Genomic DNA, 17,109 nt, shown 5'->3' on the forward strand with positions numbered 1-17,109 from the left:
TCTTGCATCTACATTAATATTAGTCTGTTTGTTTCTTATTCCCAGGTCGCCATAGCCACCAGATCCAGTCCGTATCCAGATCAGATGGTCACTGCAGTCCCCCGGATCCAGTCCAAACCAAGAGGTGGATAAACACCTACAGCCGAATGTCAGCGGATACCGTGTCAACTAGATGAGCCCCAGGGACAGATCATCAGAAAGAACTCCTACCCTAAAAGCCACCGGCACAAGGCCACGGGAACCAGATGAGTCCTCTCCAATTTGACTTTGCTGCAATATGGAACTTTTGCACTTTTATTGTCATTTTATCTTATTATTTTAATACTGTAAGGTTGCTTTGACACAACTTGTATTGTAAAAAGCGCTGTATAAATAAACTTGACTTGACTTGACTTGACAATCACTCATACATGGAGGAAGGGCAAGTCAGACTGGATGAATGGAGCCAATCGAGAAACTTATGAAGAAAATTATGGCTATTGAAAGAGTTAGTTTACCACCTGAATGAAACCATCAGTGCCATTTTACAACAGTGTTTACAACTTAAACTAAACCTCTGTTTGTTGGGTAAAGTTTTTTGATACTTGCATTCCCTTGGTCATTGACGAGTGTCTGAATGAAGTCTTGGATGAAAGTCTTCATGGTTTCAAGGTTTTGGACTTGATTATATTTTTCTGAGTTTGAAGAGCGATGAATTCCAAATGTGTCCTGACTCTGTGGTGATTGGGAGTTTCTTCCAAGGTGGAAAGTGAAGAAGAATGAAGAGCTGAGAGAGATAGAGATATGTGTCATTTTTTAGAGTATTAGTTAAAAAAGATTCTCTCTACATACTTTTGAGTCATCAAGTTTATCTGGTCTGGCACAGAAGTCCTGGTTGCCATAGTAAGACCATTTGTAGACAAAAAGGCAGCCAGTGTTGGATTGGGTGAAGCGGGTCTGTGATCATTTGTTGTTTTTTCTCCAAGCAAACACATCAGCAACAAAGAATGTCGGGTTTTAGAGTAATTTACAACAACTTCAGATGTGGTTCAACCAATCAGAATCAAGGACCGGAACTGTCTTACACATTTTAGTTGAAACTCTTTCCACACTTTGGGGATCTGTTAGCCTTCTCTCTATTGTGAATTTTAATGTGCCTGTCAAGATTTTCTTTTAGAGTGAAACACTTTCCACACTGTTGGCAGATGAAATGCTTCTCTCCCGTGTGAACTTTTATGTGAATGTTAAGGTATCTTTTACTAGAGAAACTCTTTCCACACTGCTGGCAGGTAAAAAGGTTCTCTAAAATGTGAATTCGCCTGTGTGTATAAAGGGTTTGTTTTCGATTAAAACTTTTCCCACACAGATGGCAGGTGAAGGGTTTCTTTCCAGTGTGAACTTTCATGTGGTTTGTAAGTTGTAATTTTATATGGAAACTCTTTCCACACTGTTTGCAGGCGTAAGGCCTCTCTCCAGGGTGAACTCTCAGGTGCCTTTTAAGGTTTGTATTTTCACTGAAACTCCTTCCACACTGTTGGCAGATGAAAGGTTTTTCTCCTGTGTGAATTCTCATGTGGCTTTTAAGGTTTCTATTTTCACTGAAACTCCTTCCACACTGTTGGCAGATGAAAGGTTTTTCTCCTGTGTGAACTCTCATGTGCCTTTTAAGGGTTCCATTTCGGGTGAAACTCTTTCCACACTGTTGACAGATGAAACGCCTCTCTCCAGTGTGAATTTTCTTGTGGACTTTAAATTCTGCTTGTTGACTGAAACTCTTTCCACACTGATGGCAGGTGAAAGGTTTCTCTCCTGTGTGAATTCTCATGTGTCTTTTAAAGTTTCTATTTTCACTGAAACTCCTTCCACACTGTTGACAGATGAAAGGTTTCTCTCCTGTGTGAATTCTCATGTGGTCTTTAAGGGTTCCATTTCGAGAGAAACTCTTTCCACACTGTTGACAAATGAAACCCCTCTCTCCAGTATGAATTTTCATGTGGTCTTTAAGTTTTCCTTTTTGAATGAATCTCTTTCCACACTGTTGACAGATGAAAGGCTTCTCTCCTGTGTGAATTTTCATATGGTCTTTAAGGCTACTATTTCGAGTGAAACTCTTTCCACACTGTTGGCAGATGAAACGCCTTTCTCCAGTGTGAATTTTCTTGTGGACTTTAAATTCTCCTTTTTCATTCGTTCTTATCTTTTGAGCTCTTTTTTGTGCAGAAATATTTTCTGACTGTAAGGAACAAAATGATTTTTCTCCAGTTATGAAATCATGAGGATTCTCATACTGATCTTTCTCTTCAGTTTCAATCAGTACTTCTCTCTCCTCTTTTAGTGCTGTTGGGCCTAAGGTGGGAAAACAAAGAAATGAAAGTTAATCCCACTTTAATGCCACAAAGGAGGTAACACCAAAACATACTGTATTGATATTGTATAGATACTGTATGTAATGCATGTATGCTAGATCTCATTTCATGGTGTCCATACTTGATCATGGTCGGCTGGTGTCCTATAGAGTTAAAGCTGGCTGCTGTACAATTTATTCAATCTTATAATATATTAGGAAACCTAGATATTGACTGATCTCAATTATGATGTACCATATTTTATGTCTCCTAGGGGATCAAATGCAATAAATTTAAGAGAGGAGAGGAAAAATAAAGGAAAAGGGACAAACTCCCCACTCAACCTTCAAAATTAAAAATTCATCACACAATAATTATTTCTGAGGTTTTATTAAAAACCCCCCATTCAGCCGTTCTCCTGTTCTGGCAATATCACTTTTAGCATAGCTTAGCATAGATCACTGAATCCTATGACAACAATATAGCATTGTGTTCAAAAATGACCAGTGAGTTTTGATATTTGTCCTATTTAAAAATTGAATGTTTTGTAGTTATTTTGTGTCCTAAGATCAGTGGAAAACGTAAAGCTGCGATTTTCTAGGCCGATAAGAACTACACTCCCATTCCGGCGTAAGAGTCAAGGATGTTTGCTGCCGTAATACAGATGCAGCAGGCGCAGTAATATCAAGCAGTGCCTGATGTTCGATCACAATTTCAAAAAGCCGGTCACATTGGGAGTTACCTAGCTGGAATATCACAAGCTGTATACACCGCTGATGCTATATTGGTCTTATAGGATTCAATAATCTATGCTAATCTATGCTAAAAGTGATTAGTGATGTCCGGTTCGCGAACGAATCGTTCTATTTCACCAGATCTTCTTAGTAAACCGGTCGAACCAGTTCACCAAATCGAACTGAATTGTTTGAAACAGTTCGTGTCTCCAGTAAGCACTAATCCACAAGTTACTTAAAGTTTCTTACTTTTTAACGTGCCCGACACACCCGCTGATTCGTAATAAACCAATTTCCCGAGTTATTTAGTTACTCAAACAGTGTTTGAACGGCTGTGAAAAGAGAGCTGATGATGCGCATGAAGCGGTTGTCGGATCACCAGTACACTGAACGAGAACTGGTTTCTTTCGGACGCGTCCGATTTGAGAATCGATGAGCTGATACTGTGCGCATGTGTGACTCGTGCAGCTGCCAAACATAAACAACCTCCTGCTATGACTGACTCCATCTGAACCGAACTAGTTCTTTTTTACTACTGTCTCTGTGCTAATGCTATGAGCAGTTAACTGAGGACTTGAATGAGGGGATCTGGTGAAACGTATATTTATAACACATAAATCTTTATGGATTGTCCATGTGCATAGTAAGCTGATCGTGTTTCTGATTAGAATTAATTGATCTTATAATTTGTTATATCAAGACTTTCTCATATGATCACTGCATGTAACTGTATATGGGTGCTTAGATGCAAAACGTAATTGTCAGAAACTTGTCAGACCAAAATTTTGTTTAAGTTATTAGCTACTAACTTTAAGTGAATGTTGACTTGAGTCCCAGCCTGGTGAACCGTTTTTTTGAACCGGTTCTTTAAAACGAACTGTTCGTAAGAACCGGTTCAACAGGAGAACGACTGAATGGATTTCAAAACGGTAAAACTCAACTGATTAATTCGGGGGGAGTTAAAGAATGAGCCCATTTCCAAAAAAAAGTGGAGTGTTCCTGGAGGCCCATAAACACTGCATGTTTTTCATGTTTCTCTAATTAAGTGATTAATTAACTGGTTCAGATGTGTTTGATCTGGGTTGAGCTAAACTACCCCAAAATACCCCAAAACACATCATACAAAACATGTCCTTTAAAAGATAACTGGCAATATTTTTTTTTATACCAATTAAATGTGAAGTGAGATGTGCTGAATACATAAGAGACCCCGAGAGCAGGGGTGGTGAACGTCGGTCCTGGAGAGCTGCAGCCCTGCAGTTTTGCTTCGACCCTAATCAAACACACCTGAACAACAAGGTCTGAAGTGTTACTTGAAAGCTACAAGCAGTTGAGTTTTGATTACGTTTGGAGCTTAAATCTGCGGTGCTGTACCTCCGTGAAAAATGTACTAATCTGGTTTTCTGACATACACCAGCCCTGTTTATAACAGAGAATTCTGGGCAGAATTTGAAATAGTGATGGTTCGTTCTTGAACGATTCATTCATTTTGAACGAATCTTTAATGTGACTTGGGAAGAACGAGTCGTCCCGGGGAGAGATTCATTCAGTTGCGCATGCGCAATTGCGCAACTATGAATGAACGACTCAAACCCAAAGTCTCGAGAGATTAACTAATCAACAGAGGAGGGTAGAGTACCCAAAATCTGTACTCAAGTAAAAAAAGTAAAAAAGTATCCGATGGAACAAGTACTCAAGTAGCTAGTAGTGTTGTCAAAAATATCGATATTTTGATAAATATCGATACTGAAATATCTGAACGATACCAATACTAATTTCCCGAAGTATCGATACTAGCTGAGATGTCACTTTCACTTCTACACCACACGTGACCGCAGTGCCTGTCTCCTCTTATTCAAGTGAAGCGAACAGAAAGGTGAGCACGGCGCCCCGCGACCGCCTTTGTTTGATAAAGAACACAGCAGGAGTGCTATCTGGAAATATTTAGGATATGAAACAAATGAACATGAAAAGCCAAAGTACACAAGCAAGCCAATATGTAAGAGTTGTTACAGAGCAGTGCTATCAAAAGGCGCTAACACCACTAATTCCGCAAAATTTATTTTTTAAATCACACGATTCCACATTTTGAATGCTATGAAAACACAGTGCTTAACAATTTACAACAACTCACCTGTCGTAATAAAGAGAAAAGACAAATATCTGAAGAAAAACACACTAACAAGCATAAAATACAGTGTTTCTGCTATTTATTCCGCGGTGGAGGTGTTTAGTGTCCCGCTAACAAGTGCCTTCAGCAGAGTTCTGCGTTCTAATGCACGCAGTAAGCTTAAAGTGCCCCTATTATGCCTTTTCAAATATGATATTTCATGTAGTGTGTCATGTAGCTGTATGTGAACATAAACTATCTGCAAAGTTGTGACGCCGACAGTGCACTATAAATAAAGTTTTTGTCTAACAAAAAAAAGAGTCGGCTCACATTCGCCTAAACGAGTCGTCAGCAATTCGAATCTTTTTTCTGTAACGGCCACACGTCACGAGCTACACATTTGCGTAATGTCCGCCCACGTTTAATTTCGCGAACAACTTGCCCGCCCACAAACAGTAGGCCTACCATTTTCAAGTGGATTATATCATGTCAAGAAGACGCCCTGTGCTGTGACAGCCTGTGAGAGTGAATTTGTTTTGTATGCCCTTCCGAAAGATGAAACTATCAAGAATGAGTGGTTAACATTAATTTTTTCAACACCTCAGCAGTCCAATTCCAATCCTGTGTTGTGTTCGCGTCATTTTACTGATGACTGCTTTTCTAATCTTGGGGAGTAACGTTACAACGCGAGATTCACCAAACGCTTGTTTTTAAAAAATGGATCAGTGCCCAGTTTATTTGGACCGGCTTGCTCCTCTGAACTTTTACCTGTAAGTATGATTAATAATTGTATTTTCTAGCGATCGTTCAAAATACGTCTTTGTGTACGTTATGGTGTGTAACAACCCCGCACATGTCTTGGTAACCGGCTAACTTGCGTTTCTGTAGTTCTGTTGTTCAGCTGTGAGTGCAATGTAGTCTAAAAAGTCTTGTGATTGATGCAGCTTGACTGTCTGTCTGTCTGCCATATTAGTTTAAGTAATGATAATGATAAACATGGCTTAACGCAGTGTTATGGATTGTACAGTGTTGAAGTTCACAACGTAGAGATGTGTCCGGTTCGCTTACAAAAGCAAATTGTAACATGACACCCACTGAGAAACGTCCTGCTCTGGTCGTGCTTGCAAAACAGTTTCTTGTCGATGTGACACTTCAACAGTTTCATCGTCAGACTCCGGCTCGAATTGATAGGGTAAAATCGAGGCTATCTTTTCTATGCATTAACAGGTCTCCGCAGCTGTCATTCAGTTATGCCAATGGGCGTTTCGTTTTTGCGCTGTAGCGGTAGACCAATCCAGAAGGACTGCACCATCTGACCAATCACAGCAGTGAGGGCTCACTGAAAGGAGGGGTTTAGAGAGACTGATTCTTCGAACTGCTTCAAACGAGTCGTTTACGAATCATTTAGAAACGGGGTAAAAATAAATCTAATTTTGGAGAAAACTAAAGTGTTTTTTGAACTTGCATACATGTAAACCTGTTTTAAGAGACTATTACAACAATATTAACTACCTTTAAAATGGCATAATAGGGGCACTTTAAACTGGCCGCAAAGCCCCAGCTAAAGTAATTACCATGAATGTGGAGGGGAAAAGTTTGAGATATTCAAATTATTTATTAATAAACTAGTATTTTTGGAGCGCTGAAATATTATGGTTTCCATAGTAACAGCTGAATACACAGCAGAACCCTGAAGACTCGAGAGATGAACTAATCAATTCTGTTTCCGGCTCAGGCAGCATAGGTTAAGGTTATGGAGCTGTCACGTGATGAACAAACGACTCAAACCCGAAGACTCGAGAGATGAACTAATCAATTCTGTTTCCGGCTCAGGCAGCATAGGTTAAGCTTATGGGGCTGTCACGTGATGAACAAATGACTCAAACCCGAAGACTCGAGAGATGAACTAATCAATTCTGTTTCCGGCTCAGGCAGCATAGGTTAAGGTTATGGAGCTGTCACGTGATGAACAAACGACTCAAACCCGAAGACTCGAGAGATGAACTAATCAATTCTGTTTCCGGCTCAGGCAGCATAGGTTAAGCTTATGGGGCTGTCACGTGATGAACAAACGACTCAAACCCGGACAGAGGTGAGGGAGCTAATCATAGACCGAAGATCCAGGTAAACAATGAATTAATCTTTTCCGTTTCTAATAGCGTTATAGTTTTGTCTTGTTTGTAGTGTGATCAACGTTTGTGTAAGCAGTACGTGTGTTATGGAAACTTTTTAACTATATTTTGGTAAAATTAACGAAATTACTTGAAAAAAAGATTCATTCATTTTGCTGAACGAGACTCAAAGATCCGAGTTGGTAAAATTATCTGAACTTCCCATCACTAATTTGAAAGATTCTCACTAGATCTCACATCAACCTTATTCATTGTGCGGCAATTTAAAACACTTCTCACTGGATCTCGCAGCAGTAACAGTGTCGCAAAATCAACATTAGCTCCCGAACAAAGCTGTTCGAGGTTCGTGCAAGTTTGTTTGCGTTGCGGTCCATGTTGATAAACGGTATGTGCTGAGATGCTCAAACGTATCGTGTTAGTTTTGCGTGCCGTTTGATGTTTCCTATCTGAAATCATTAACGCAGAGCCACACATAATTCATATTTAAACATTCCGTTTGCAGATTAGTATTAGTCCATATTGCGATTTGATTTAAGTGTAATGACCTACCTTTGATTAATGCATCCAAACTTTGACAAATTCTGGGACATTCCGCGTTAAACTGTAAATTCCATTTAATGACTGGATTCCGCAATTCCTTCTGTGTTTTCCGCACTGCGTAACATATGAGACATGTCGCCATTTTACTGGCTGGTTGGTCCAGTCTTACGCCTGTTTCACACATACTCCGTATGCAGTGCGTATGCAGTCCGTGTGCGTTACGTATGCGGTGCAGAAGCAGGAAGCGGTCATTGTGCTTTCACACAGGACACGTTTTTGCAGTGCGCTACTGACGCCGGTTCAATCCTCGATTTTATGCAAAACCAATACAACAATGGGTAAGTAGTTTCCCATTCTGTGTTTTGTAAATGTGAATGCTTATAAATGCTTAGATTAGCTCTCTTTATTTTGCATGTAGTGCGTGTTGTTGACAAGAGAAAGGTGGTCGCGCTCTATATGTTGTTACGAAGGAGAAGAAGGAGACGAGTGTGGGTTCACCCACTTAACCAGCGGAGAAGACAACTTGGAGCATATCACCACCTTGTCTCAGAACTTCGTCTTGACAGTGACCGGCACATGAAATACTTCAGAATGTCTACAGAGCAAATGGATCAAGTTCTTACTTTTGTTGGAGCAGACATCACAAGACAAACAACAACTTTTCGGTTGTCCATCGAACCCAAACAGAGGCTTGCTGTTACACTGAGGTAAGAACAGCTTGAATACGAATGAATATGTATAGTAATAAATTGAACGCAATATGTTTCTTTAATTTTTTAAAAATTATTTATTTTGCATATTTTGAAAATGTCACAACAAAAATGTTCAACAACTGTAGTTATAAAAACTGTACTTATATATAAGTTTAGTATAGGTGTGAACATACACATATGTTGACATATATCTGAATATTCAAACATAATGCAGTCTTGCACATATGGTAAAACTTTGTACATATAAGGAAGATTAACAGCAACACTTCACACCTTAAGAAGAACAAAGTAATAACTTATTGGCATAACCAACATAAACAAATATTAAAATATTGCAAACATAATAATTCACAATAAGCTAATAAGTGTAGTGTACTAAGAACTGTATAAAACTAAGGTAACTGATGATACACAGGACCAGAGTCCTGTTCTAATCCATGCTGATGGTAGGATGTAGTTGGGGGAGGTGTGATATGGTGTGGGTGATGGGTCTGGACATCGTGGCAGGAGGTACTGGGGTGGATTGGCTGAAAACCTGGTGTTTGGGTACGTGAGAACACAGGGCCGGCTTGTGTGGCTTGTTGACGCTGATTTTCATCCTCTAACTCTAAATTTGATAGGTAACTGAGGATATGGATCTGTGCCCTATTTTGGTTCCTCGGATGAAGCCTGCTTAGTTTAGGCACTAAACTGAGTGCAAAGTAATACATCTCATCCTCCTGTCTTGGTACATGAGGTGGTGCAGTAGTTGTTGGTTGAGTTATAATATCCAGAAGTTGTTGTTCTGTTGGACTGGGTGAATCAACTCTTCTCCTTTTTTGTCTCTGTCGACCTTCATTCCTTATTGTCTGCACTCTGGGGTGTAGGACGGGGGTGTAAGGTAATTGTGTTGATGTTGAAGGAGTAGATGTGGCCAGGGATGGTGTGGGGGTTGAAGATATTTCACTTTCCAGTGCAGGTGTTACTGGCCTTTGCATATCAGTGAAGGGACTTTGTGATCTGCTTAGCTGGCATATCTCTGGATCTACATCCTCATCCACCACACTCATGTCCACTGGTTCATCCTCCAGCTGCAAAGTGGTTTTTGAACTGAAATAACAACAGGTGTGATAAATGTGCACGTACGATGTAATATAGCTATGCATTTAGAACCATTTTTAAAAATTTATACTATAGAAATTTTACCACAAGTATTGTTTCTATGTCATTGTGCAGTTATAATGTCAACATTTGACACATACTAACCTTCTGACCTGCATATGTGGCAACAGGAAAGACATCACCCGTTCATATTTCCACACCTTCACAGTGCCACCAGCAGAGCCACTAGGCATTTTCTTTTGTTTTTTACACCTTACAAAGGCGTCTCTTAACAGCCTCCATCGCCGCTTACATTCAGTTACTGAAATAGAAAATACATGTTTAGTTTAATACATTATTCTTTCTTCTGTTCACAGATTCCTTGGCACAGGGGAAAGTTTCAGCAGCCTAGCATTTCAGTATAGGCTCGGGATAAGCACAGTGGCTGAATCTGTGCAGATGACATGCAGAGCAATTGAGCGGAAAATGATGGAATCACAGTTTCCAAAACCATCAGAGGAAATGTGGCGAAATATTTCTTCCAAATTTTGGGAGAAATGGAATTTTCCAAATTGCATAGGTGCTATCGATGGAAAACACATCAACTTAGTGGCACCAGCACATTCGGGGAGCTTGTATTTTAATTACAAGGGAACATTTTCTATTGTCCTCCTCTCACTGGCTGATGCAGAGTACAGATTTACGTTTCTACAAGTGGGTGACTTTGGACGAACAAGTGATGGAGGTGTGTATAGTGGTTCATCACTTGGACAAGCAATGGAGGCCAAAAAGATGTCTGTGCCTGCAGACTGCCCTTTGCCAGGGTCTGGAGCGCAAGGGCCAATGCCATTCACCATGGTGGGAGATGCAGCATTTCCCCTCAAGACATACTTGATGAGGCCATTTCCTGGGAAGCAAATTCCTCAATGGCGACGCATTTTTAATTACAGGTTGTCTAGGGCACGGATGGTTATCGAGTGTGCCTTTGGCATTCTTTCATCTAGATGGAGGGTACTCCATACAAAGATGAATGTGAAGCCATCAAATGCTGATTCGGTGGTCACTGCAGCCTGCATTCTACACAATTTTCTCCTGAATCCTTCAGACAACCAAAGGTGGCTGGATGAAGCTGAAGAAAGAGGGGAAGTGCTACCACCTGTGAGAAATATGGGTGGCAACAGGGGATGCAGGGAAGCCTATGATGTTCGCGAGAGGCTTTGTACATTTTTCAACTCCCCAGAAGGCAGAGTTTCCTGGCAAGAGCAGATGATCTGACTTGTTTTAACCTTCTCAAAGGACCTAAATGTAGTCCTGTGTTGAACATACAGGGCATTTAGACTTGTAAATAGTTTTATTTTTGTGTGGAGTAAAAAATAAAAATTTTATGCAGCTCTTGTCTCATTTTGTTTGTAATGTTAAACCACACAGGTTTACTGTTTCTTAACATGAAATATTGAAAGCATTTTTTTTTTTTTTTAAATACAGGAAACATTTGGATAAAATATGAATACATTGATGTATATCTGAATTTATAACTTCTCATATAGTTGTCTGCCTGAATATAAAGTAAATATGAGTATGAATATATCCATGTAAATTGATAATATGAAGTAATAATATGTATTATATTAAAGATATGTACACTATATTAAGATATGCATTTCTATATTAATAATTCATATAACACTATCAATTGAAACGACTGATATTTATACATTGTCATGTAAAATTAGAAGAATACAATTTTAACACTTATATGTACACTTAAACTTTAACGAACTACTTTATTGACAGCCCTTTATAAATTACATCTGGCATACTAATTAGACATAACATTTATGTATGACTATGACAATTGTAAACTTGAATATAAATAAAAAGAGAAACACTACTGTATTCACGAACAACATATAGGCCCAACAGTTTGTATTCATGTTGAAAAACCTACACATAAATAGCATAATGTTACAGTCATTACGCTTATATATAATGATAGTTGCTGAAGCAAGTGTAAGTACACGTAAACATGGCACTTAAGAAATAAAGATTTGAAAACTTACCATTCACACCAATAGCCGAAGAAACGGTTTCCCATGCCCTTTCCTTCGCAATCAAATCTTTGTACAACGAATTCTGCGGATCGTACAGAATTCTGTATTTTTCCACCTCCACGATTAGACGAGTGTCGTCCATGTCACCTTGTTTTGAGTAGTTGTAGTTCCGCCACGTGATTGGCAGATGCGATTAAACTCCCCCTCTTCCTCCAACGATATAAAAAGTAATTTTTGTAGGGAAAAAACATATCTGATCGCATTATGCAAGTTTTATAGAAGTACTGTGCTCATTTATGTATTTTCCTTTTTTTATTTATTTATTTCTTTATTGGATTTATTTGACTAATTTACTGTGTACAAAGTATCACACATTAATTGTGCGTAAATTATGAATTTATTACAATTTAATGTCAATCCATGTTCATTTTGCCCACAAACAATCTGCTGTTCCGGATTCCAGCACAGCAAAAATAGACTCTGTGCCTAAACGATCGCTTCACTGCTGCAAACGCACCGCATCTGGAACGCACTGACGGACAGCAACCGCGCGCAGTGTGAACGCTCTGATCCGTTAACATGGGTGCGGAAAAAAATACGCAACGCATACGCACTGCAGACGGAGTATGTGTGAAACAGGCGTTAGTCTTACTGCTAAACAGCGGACATACTGCTAGCATATTTGTATTTTTTTCTTTTGAGCAGCGAAGAAGAACTGGATTCTGATTTACAAGCGGGAATAACTTATATCTTGTTTAAGAAAATGGTATCGGATTGGTACGTACTTTCAAGTACTCGCCGAATAGCGATTGAGCATATTTTGGGTCAGTTTGGAGCGTGTAGGGGGGCTGGTGATGACATCGCCTATAATGTAATATATAATAATTTAAAAACCGAAGCAGTACAAACGAAACTTTTACCAGCACAAAGGTAACTTAATGTCATTTGACCATTTACTCACATTTAACTGTTTTTATAATAAAAGTGGCATTTTGCATGTCAGAAATACCTACTGCTCCCCTCTGATGCTCCTGAAAAGCGGTCATCTATTTTTTCTACTTAATTGTATTGATATTATTTGAATTATTTTCTTAATTTCTTCTCTTTATCTCTTTATTTATTTTATATTTTGCTCCTTCACCTCTATTCTCTCCTTTAAAAATATACACACACACACACACACACACACACACACACACACACACGCACACAAGATATAGAGGTGTACAACTTATACATTACAATCTTACACCTCACATAATTACAACTAAATGTAGCTTCTTGCTTCTTTGTGCTTTTTTTAATGTAAGACGCTGTTTTCTCCTATTTTGTTCTGTTCGTAGACAGCATGCATTAGGCAAATATGACTACTCACATTTCAAGGTTTGCTTTTTTTCTGTCGAATGTCTCAACATTTCTACACTTGTTTGACATTATTCATTAATATCTTTAATTTCAGCTTTGAGAATAAAAACCAACCTGTTTGTTCCTCAGTATCTTCTTGTGTGACTTTAAATGCTTCTTCCCTCTTCTCTTTAATAAACTCCATCTTTGTTTGTTCCTCAGTATCCTCGTGTTTCAATGTTTCTTCAATCTTTATGTCTTCACTCTCCTCTTTAATAAACTCCATCTTTGTTTGTTCCTCAGTATCTTCGTGTTTCAATGTTTCTTCAATCTTCATGTCTTCACTCTCCTCTTTAATAAATGCCATCTTTATAATAGTGTTACGTGGATCTCTGTTGATTCTCCAGGAGTTTTTCTGTGTGTTTGAACACTTTGTCCTGTTTAAGATGAGAATAATTAATAAAAAGAAAAATCAATGCAAACTGAATCTCTGTGTGAGTCTCAATCAGCTCCTAGTTCACTAGTCAATGCACTAGTAAGACAGTCAGAGTTAATAGACTTATATATAAAATATAAATAAATTACAGTTAATTAGAACGTTATGTACGTATGCTATTTTGAGTTATATTTGGTATTTAATTATTTGTATATTATTTGTATATTACACGTTCATGAAATCGTTCTCGGTTGTCATTCACTCGTTTGTGTTTGTTGTTGTCGTTTGTAGTCCGCGTGCCACTGAATCGACCGTTTCGAATCACTGAACCGTTTCACAAATGATTTGAATCAAATGATTCGAGTCTTTCTCATCACTTCTTATCATCACTCGATTGATTCATGATATAGGGGGCAAAACGGAACGCACCTTCTCTGTTACTAAAGGCTAACTTTTAAGTAACATTAAATAAAACATTACAACATCAAATTTAACAATGATGCATTTATTAATTGTATTATTGTAAATGCATTAAATGATGTAACAGTGTGCACTGATACAAAAACGTTGAAACCACAAACCTTTCTTCAGGTGACTCACAACAGATGAGGAGCGCAGCGCATCTTTATGACGTCACATCACCGGACCAAAATAAAAGTCCAGTTCGTGCACTGCTCTCTGGAATCACAAATATATCATAAAAATGTTGCATATAGAATAGAATTTCGTACCCATATGATGATGCTTTTCTAAAGGTATTAATTTAACCGGGGCAGGAGTAGCCCAATATTTAATTATCCTGGTGATTTTCCCCTTTAAGATTTCTCCGTGATGCAGTTACTTGTGTACTTGTTTAAGAGTTTAAGTGTATGCACGAGAGTGAGATTGAGTCAGAGAGGAAAACAGAAAGAGCGCTAGAAGCAGCAGCTACAAGGGAGGAGAAAATAGTTAATAAAACTGTCAATTGGATATAATTCACCTGTGTGTAATGCGTGAATGAACAGAGTGGACGAATGAATTCGTTTTGTATCTTTGCTGCTGCATGCGAGAGATCTCCGGTGGGGGAGAGGATTTGAGCCTTATCGAACGGAGATTGAGCGTAAATTATTTCGGAACATGTTTTGAAGGCTGTTATAATGTAAAATAATGCACTTTATTATATGTATAGAAAGAACATGCAGTAATTGTTGTGTTGGATGCTGTTAAGAGGGGAGATTGAGGACACGTCTCAAATTCAACACATTTGTGAATCCAAAGTTTTGAATCGCAGTGAGTTTTGTTTATTCTCCCAAGTGTTCACGAATATACTGTGTAAAGTGTATACTGTTATCTTTAGTCTGTTTGCCGCTTAATATGTTTAAAAGAGGTTCAAATGTGAACTGTGTGTAACATGGGTGGTGTGTTTAGGTGGAATGATGTACACATTTTTCATGTATAATCATACAGTTTTTTGTTTGTTTGTTTTTGTTTGTTTTATCATCCACATACAGGCCACATTAATATTGTAAATCTATTAATATTTTCTCTATTTTTAAATGTACATTTATAACATTATACTTTCTGTTTTATACATTGTCATTAAATTCACATTAAACTAGTTAATGCTGCTGTGTAACTGTTACAAAGAGGATGTGATGGCAAATTTGATCTATCACTCTTTTGACTATTGTAATCAATCTCTTGTCATTTTGTTTGTGTATTTATTTATTTATTCATCATTTGGAAAATCATCGAAACACTGTCATTTTATTTTTCTTTTGCTATTGGGGCAAATGAGGACACAAAAATATATTTGTGTCAGTTTCTATTTACCACTAAAGAAGTTTATTTATAATGAAATATGATTTACATTTCCCCAGATTATTATTATTTTTTATTGTTATATAATCTGTGCTAAAATATGATTATAATACAAAAAGTGACATATTAAGATTTCAGTTTTCAGTTGTTTGAAATTTATTTACAAACATAAGTCATTAATAACAGATCCACACTGAAAATGAACAAATCTTCTGTAAGGATTGGATGGAAATGATAATATGGTCTGTATTTGATCTTACTGATTTCAGTGGTAATGTTCTTTTATGTAAGCAATTTTTTTTAATACAGTTTTTGCAGTGTAAAGGAATATGATTCATTTATTATTACCTTTTCAGTTTCCTTAATTGGCACAAACATGCCAACAAATTCAGTTGTTACTCCAAATCTTCTCTTATTAACAGTGGAATGTTTGGGTAATAAATACAAGACACAATAAACAGTTTATTAGAACCTTTAACTAGAAGTACATCTATCAGAAAAAATAAAATAAAATATGTTATGTAGTATTAGTGTTATGATTTTAGTGAAGTTAAATGTTTACGTTTAATACTCCTGCAGGAAAATGAAGATCAGGAGACATAGTCTTCATCATATCTTGATTGAGCTGGTCCTGTGTGTCTCTGTGGTCATCCAGACTGACTAAAACACTCAATCACTTGAGTTTTGTTCAGATTTCAGGAGGCCGTTCTTACAGATGAAGACAAAGCTCTCAGATCACAAGCTTAAACACAGTATTCAAAGGATGTGATCAGTTCTATACTAAACTCTAACTATAGCACTCATGATCACAGAGATCAGGGAAAGACACATTCACACACAACTCAAGTGTTCATTAGCATTAACATTCACAACAATTAAAGAGGCAGAAACATGGAGAGTATCACAGACAAAAGATGACAGTCTCACTTTACATATTCACACACACCTAAAGCAAAAGAGATTCATTTAGAATTCAACATTTATCTTTTCTGCTGAATTTCGTAGGCAATAATTTCATTTCAGCCAATATAATTTAGTCTTTTGCAGTAATGATTGTCACACTTATGGACTGTCCTTGTGTTTGTTTTTGTTTCCATGAGCTCCTTGTCCTTGTTTTTCCTGATGTTTTCTAATGCCTATATTTGGTTTTCCTGTTCCTGTCTCCATTGATTTCAGGAGTGTCTTGTCTTTCCTTCGTTTAGTTGAGTATTTAAGAGTGATCTGTTTCTGGTTTTCTCCTCCGATGTCTTACATCATCTGAGTGAATGTCTTCCTGTTGTACTCCTGAGTTGTGTTTTAGTTTGTCTGATAAAGACTGTTTTAAGTTCACTCCTGCGTTTCCTTGTCTCCCTGTTTCCCGCTCCGTAGTGTTGTGAAATATGACAATGATAATGAAATGATAATAAATAGTAAATATCCAATCATAAATTTGGAAAAGAGTATTTTGAGTGCCTTAACAAATTACTTTATATACCTGTGTTAAAAAGTAAATATTTCTTATTTGAAAGTACAAATAGAGATTATGTTAATAACATAATACTTTAAGATTCTTTATACATAAAGGCAAATTTATATGTCTTTATTTATACCCAAACTTAGTCAACTGGAGTATACACAGTACTTGATTACTATATCTGAAAAATAGGAAAGCTCTTTAGGTGATTTGAATGTTTATTAAACCTCGATATTTTATATTATTTGGATTTACATGATTGCATAAAAAGTTGTGTAAAAGCATCAGTCAGGAGTTAAGAGTCAGCAAAGCAGACTCAGTGCCATGAATAGACTTAAAACCTGAATTAAATTTTTCAGAAGTACTTTTAATTAGAAAAGACTAATTGGCTG

The 17,109-nt window shown here is 37.5% G+C and overlaps 1 protein-coding gene across 1 annotated transcript; it reads right to left on the minus strand.

Moving 5' to 3' along the window:
• Positions 1-280: 280 nt before the first annotated feature.
• Positions 281-13,448, minus strand: LOC141341036 (uncharacterized). The gene is made up of 2 exons (XM_073846176.1): positions 13,164-13,448; positions 281-2,325 (listed from the first exon to the last, which is right to left on the minus strand). The coding sequence occupies exons 1-2, from the start codon at positions 13,393-13,395 to the stop codon at positions 1,070-1,072; spliced, it is 1,488 nt and encodes a 495-aa protein (XP_073702277.1). The 5' UTR covers positions 13,396-13,448; the 3' UTR covers positions 281-1,069.
• Positions 13,449-17,109: the final 3,661 nt, after the last annotated feature.

This window comes from Garra rufa, chromosome 1 (assembly GCF_049309525.1).
Source record: "Garra rufa chromosome 1, GarRuf1.0, whole genome shotgun sequence".
Classification (NCBI taxonomy): domain Eukaryota; kingdom Metazoa; phylum Chordata; class Actinopteri; order Cypriniformes; family Cyprinidae; genus Garra; species Garra rufa.

Bases quoted from the DNA above. Each gene is read 5' to 3' on its own strand.
- LOC141341036 (XM_073846176.1), bottom strand. From the start codon at position 13,395: ATGGCATTTATTAAAGAGGAGAGTGAAGACATGAAGATTGAAGAAACA. The intron at 2,326-13,163 runs GTTGGTTTTTAT...TTCCCACCTTAG, and splicing joins AGATACTGAGGAACAAACAG to GCCCAACAGCACTAAAAGAG.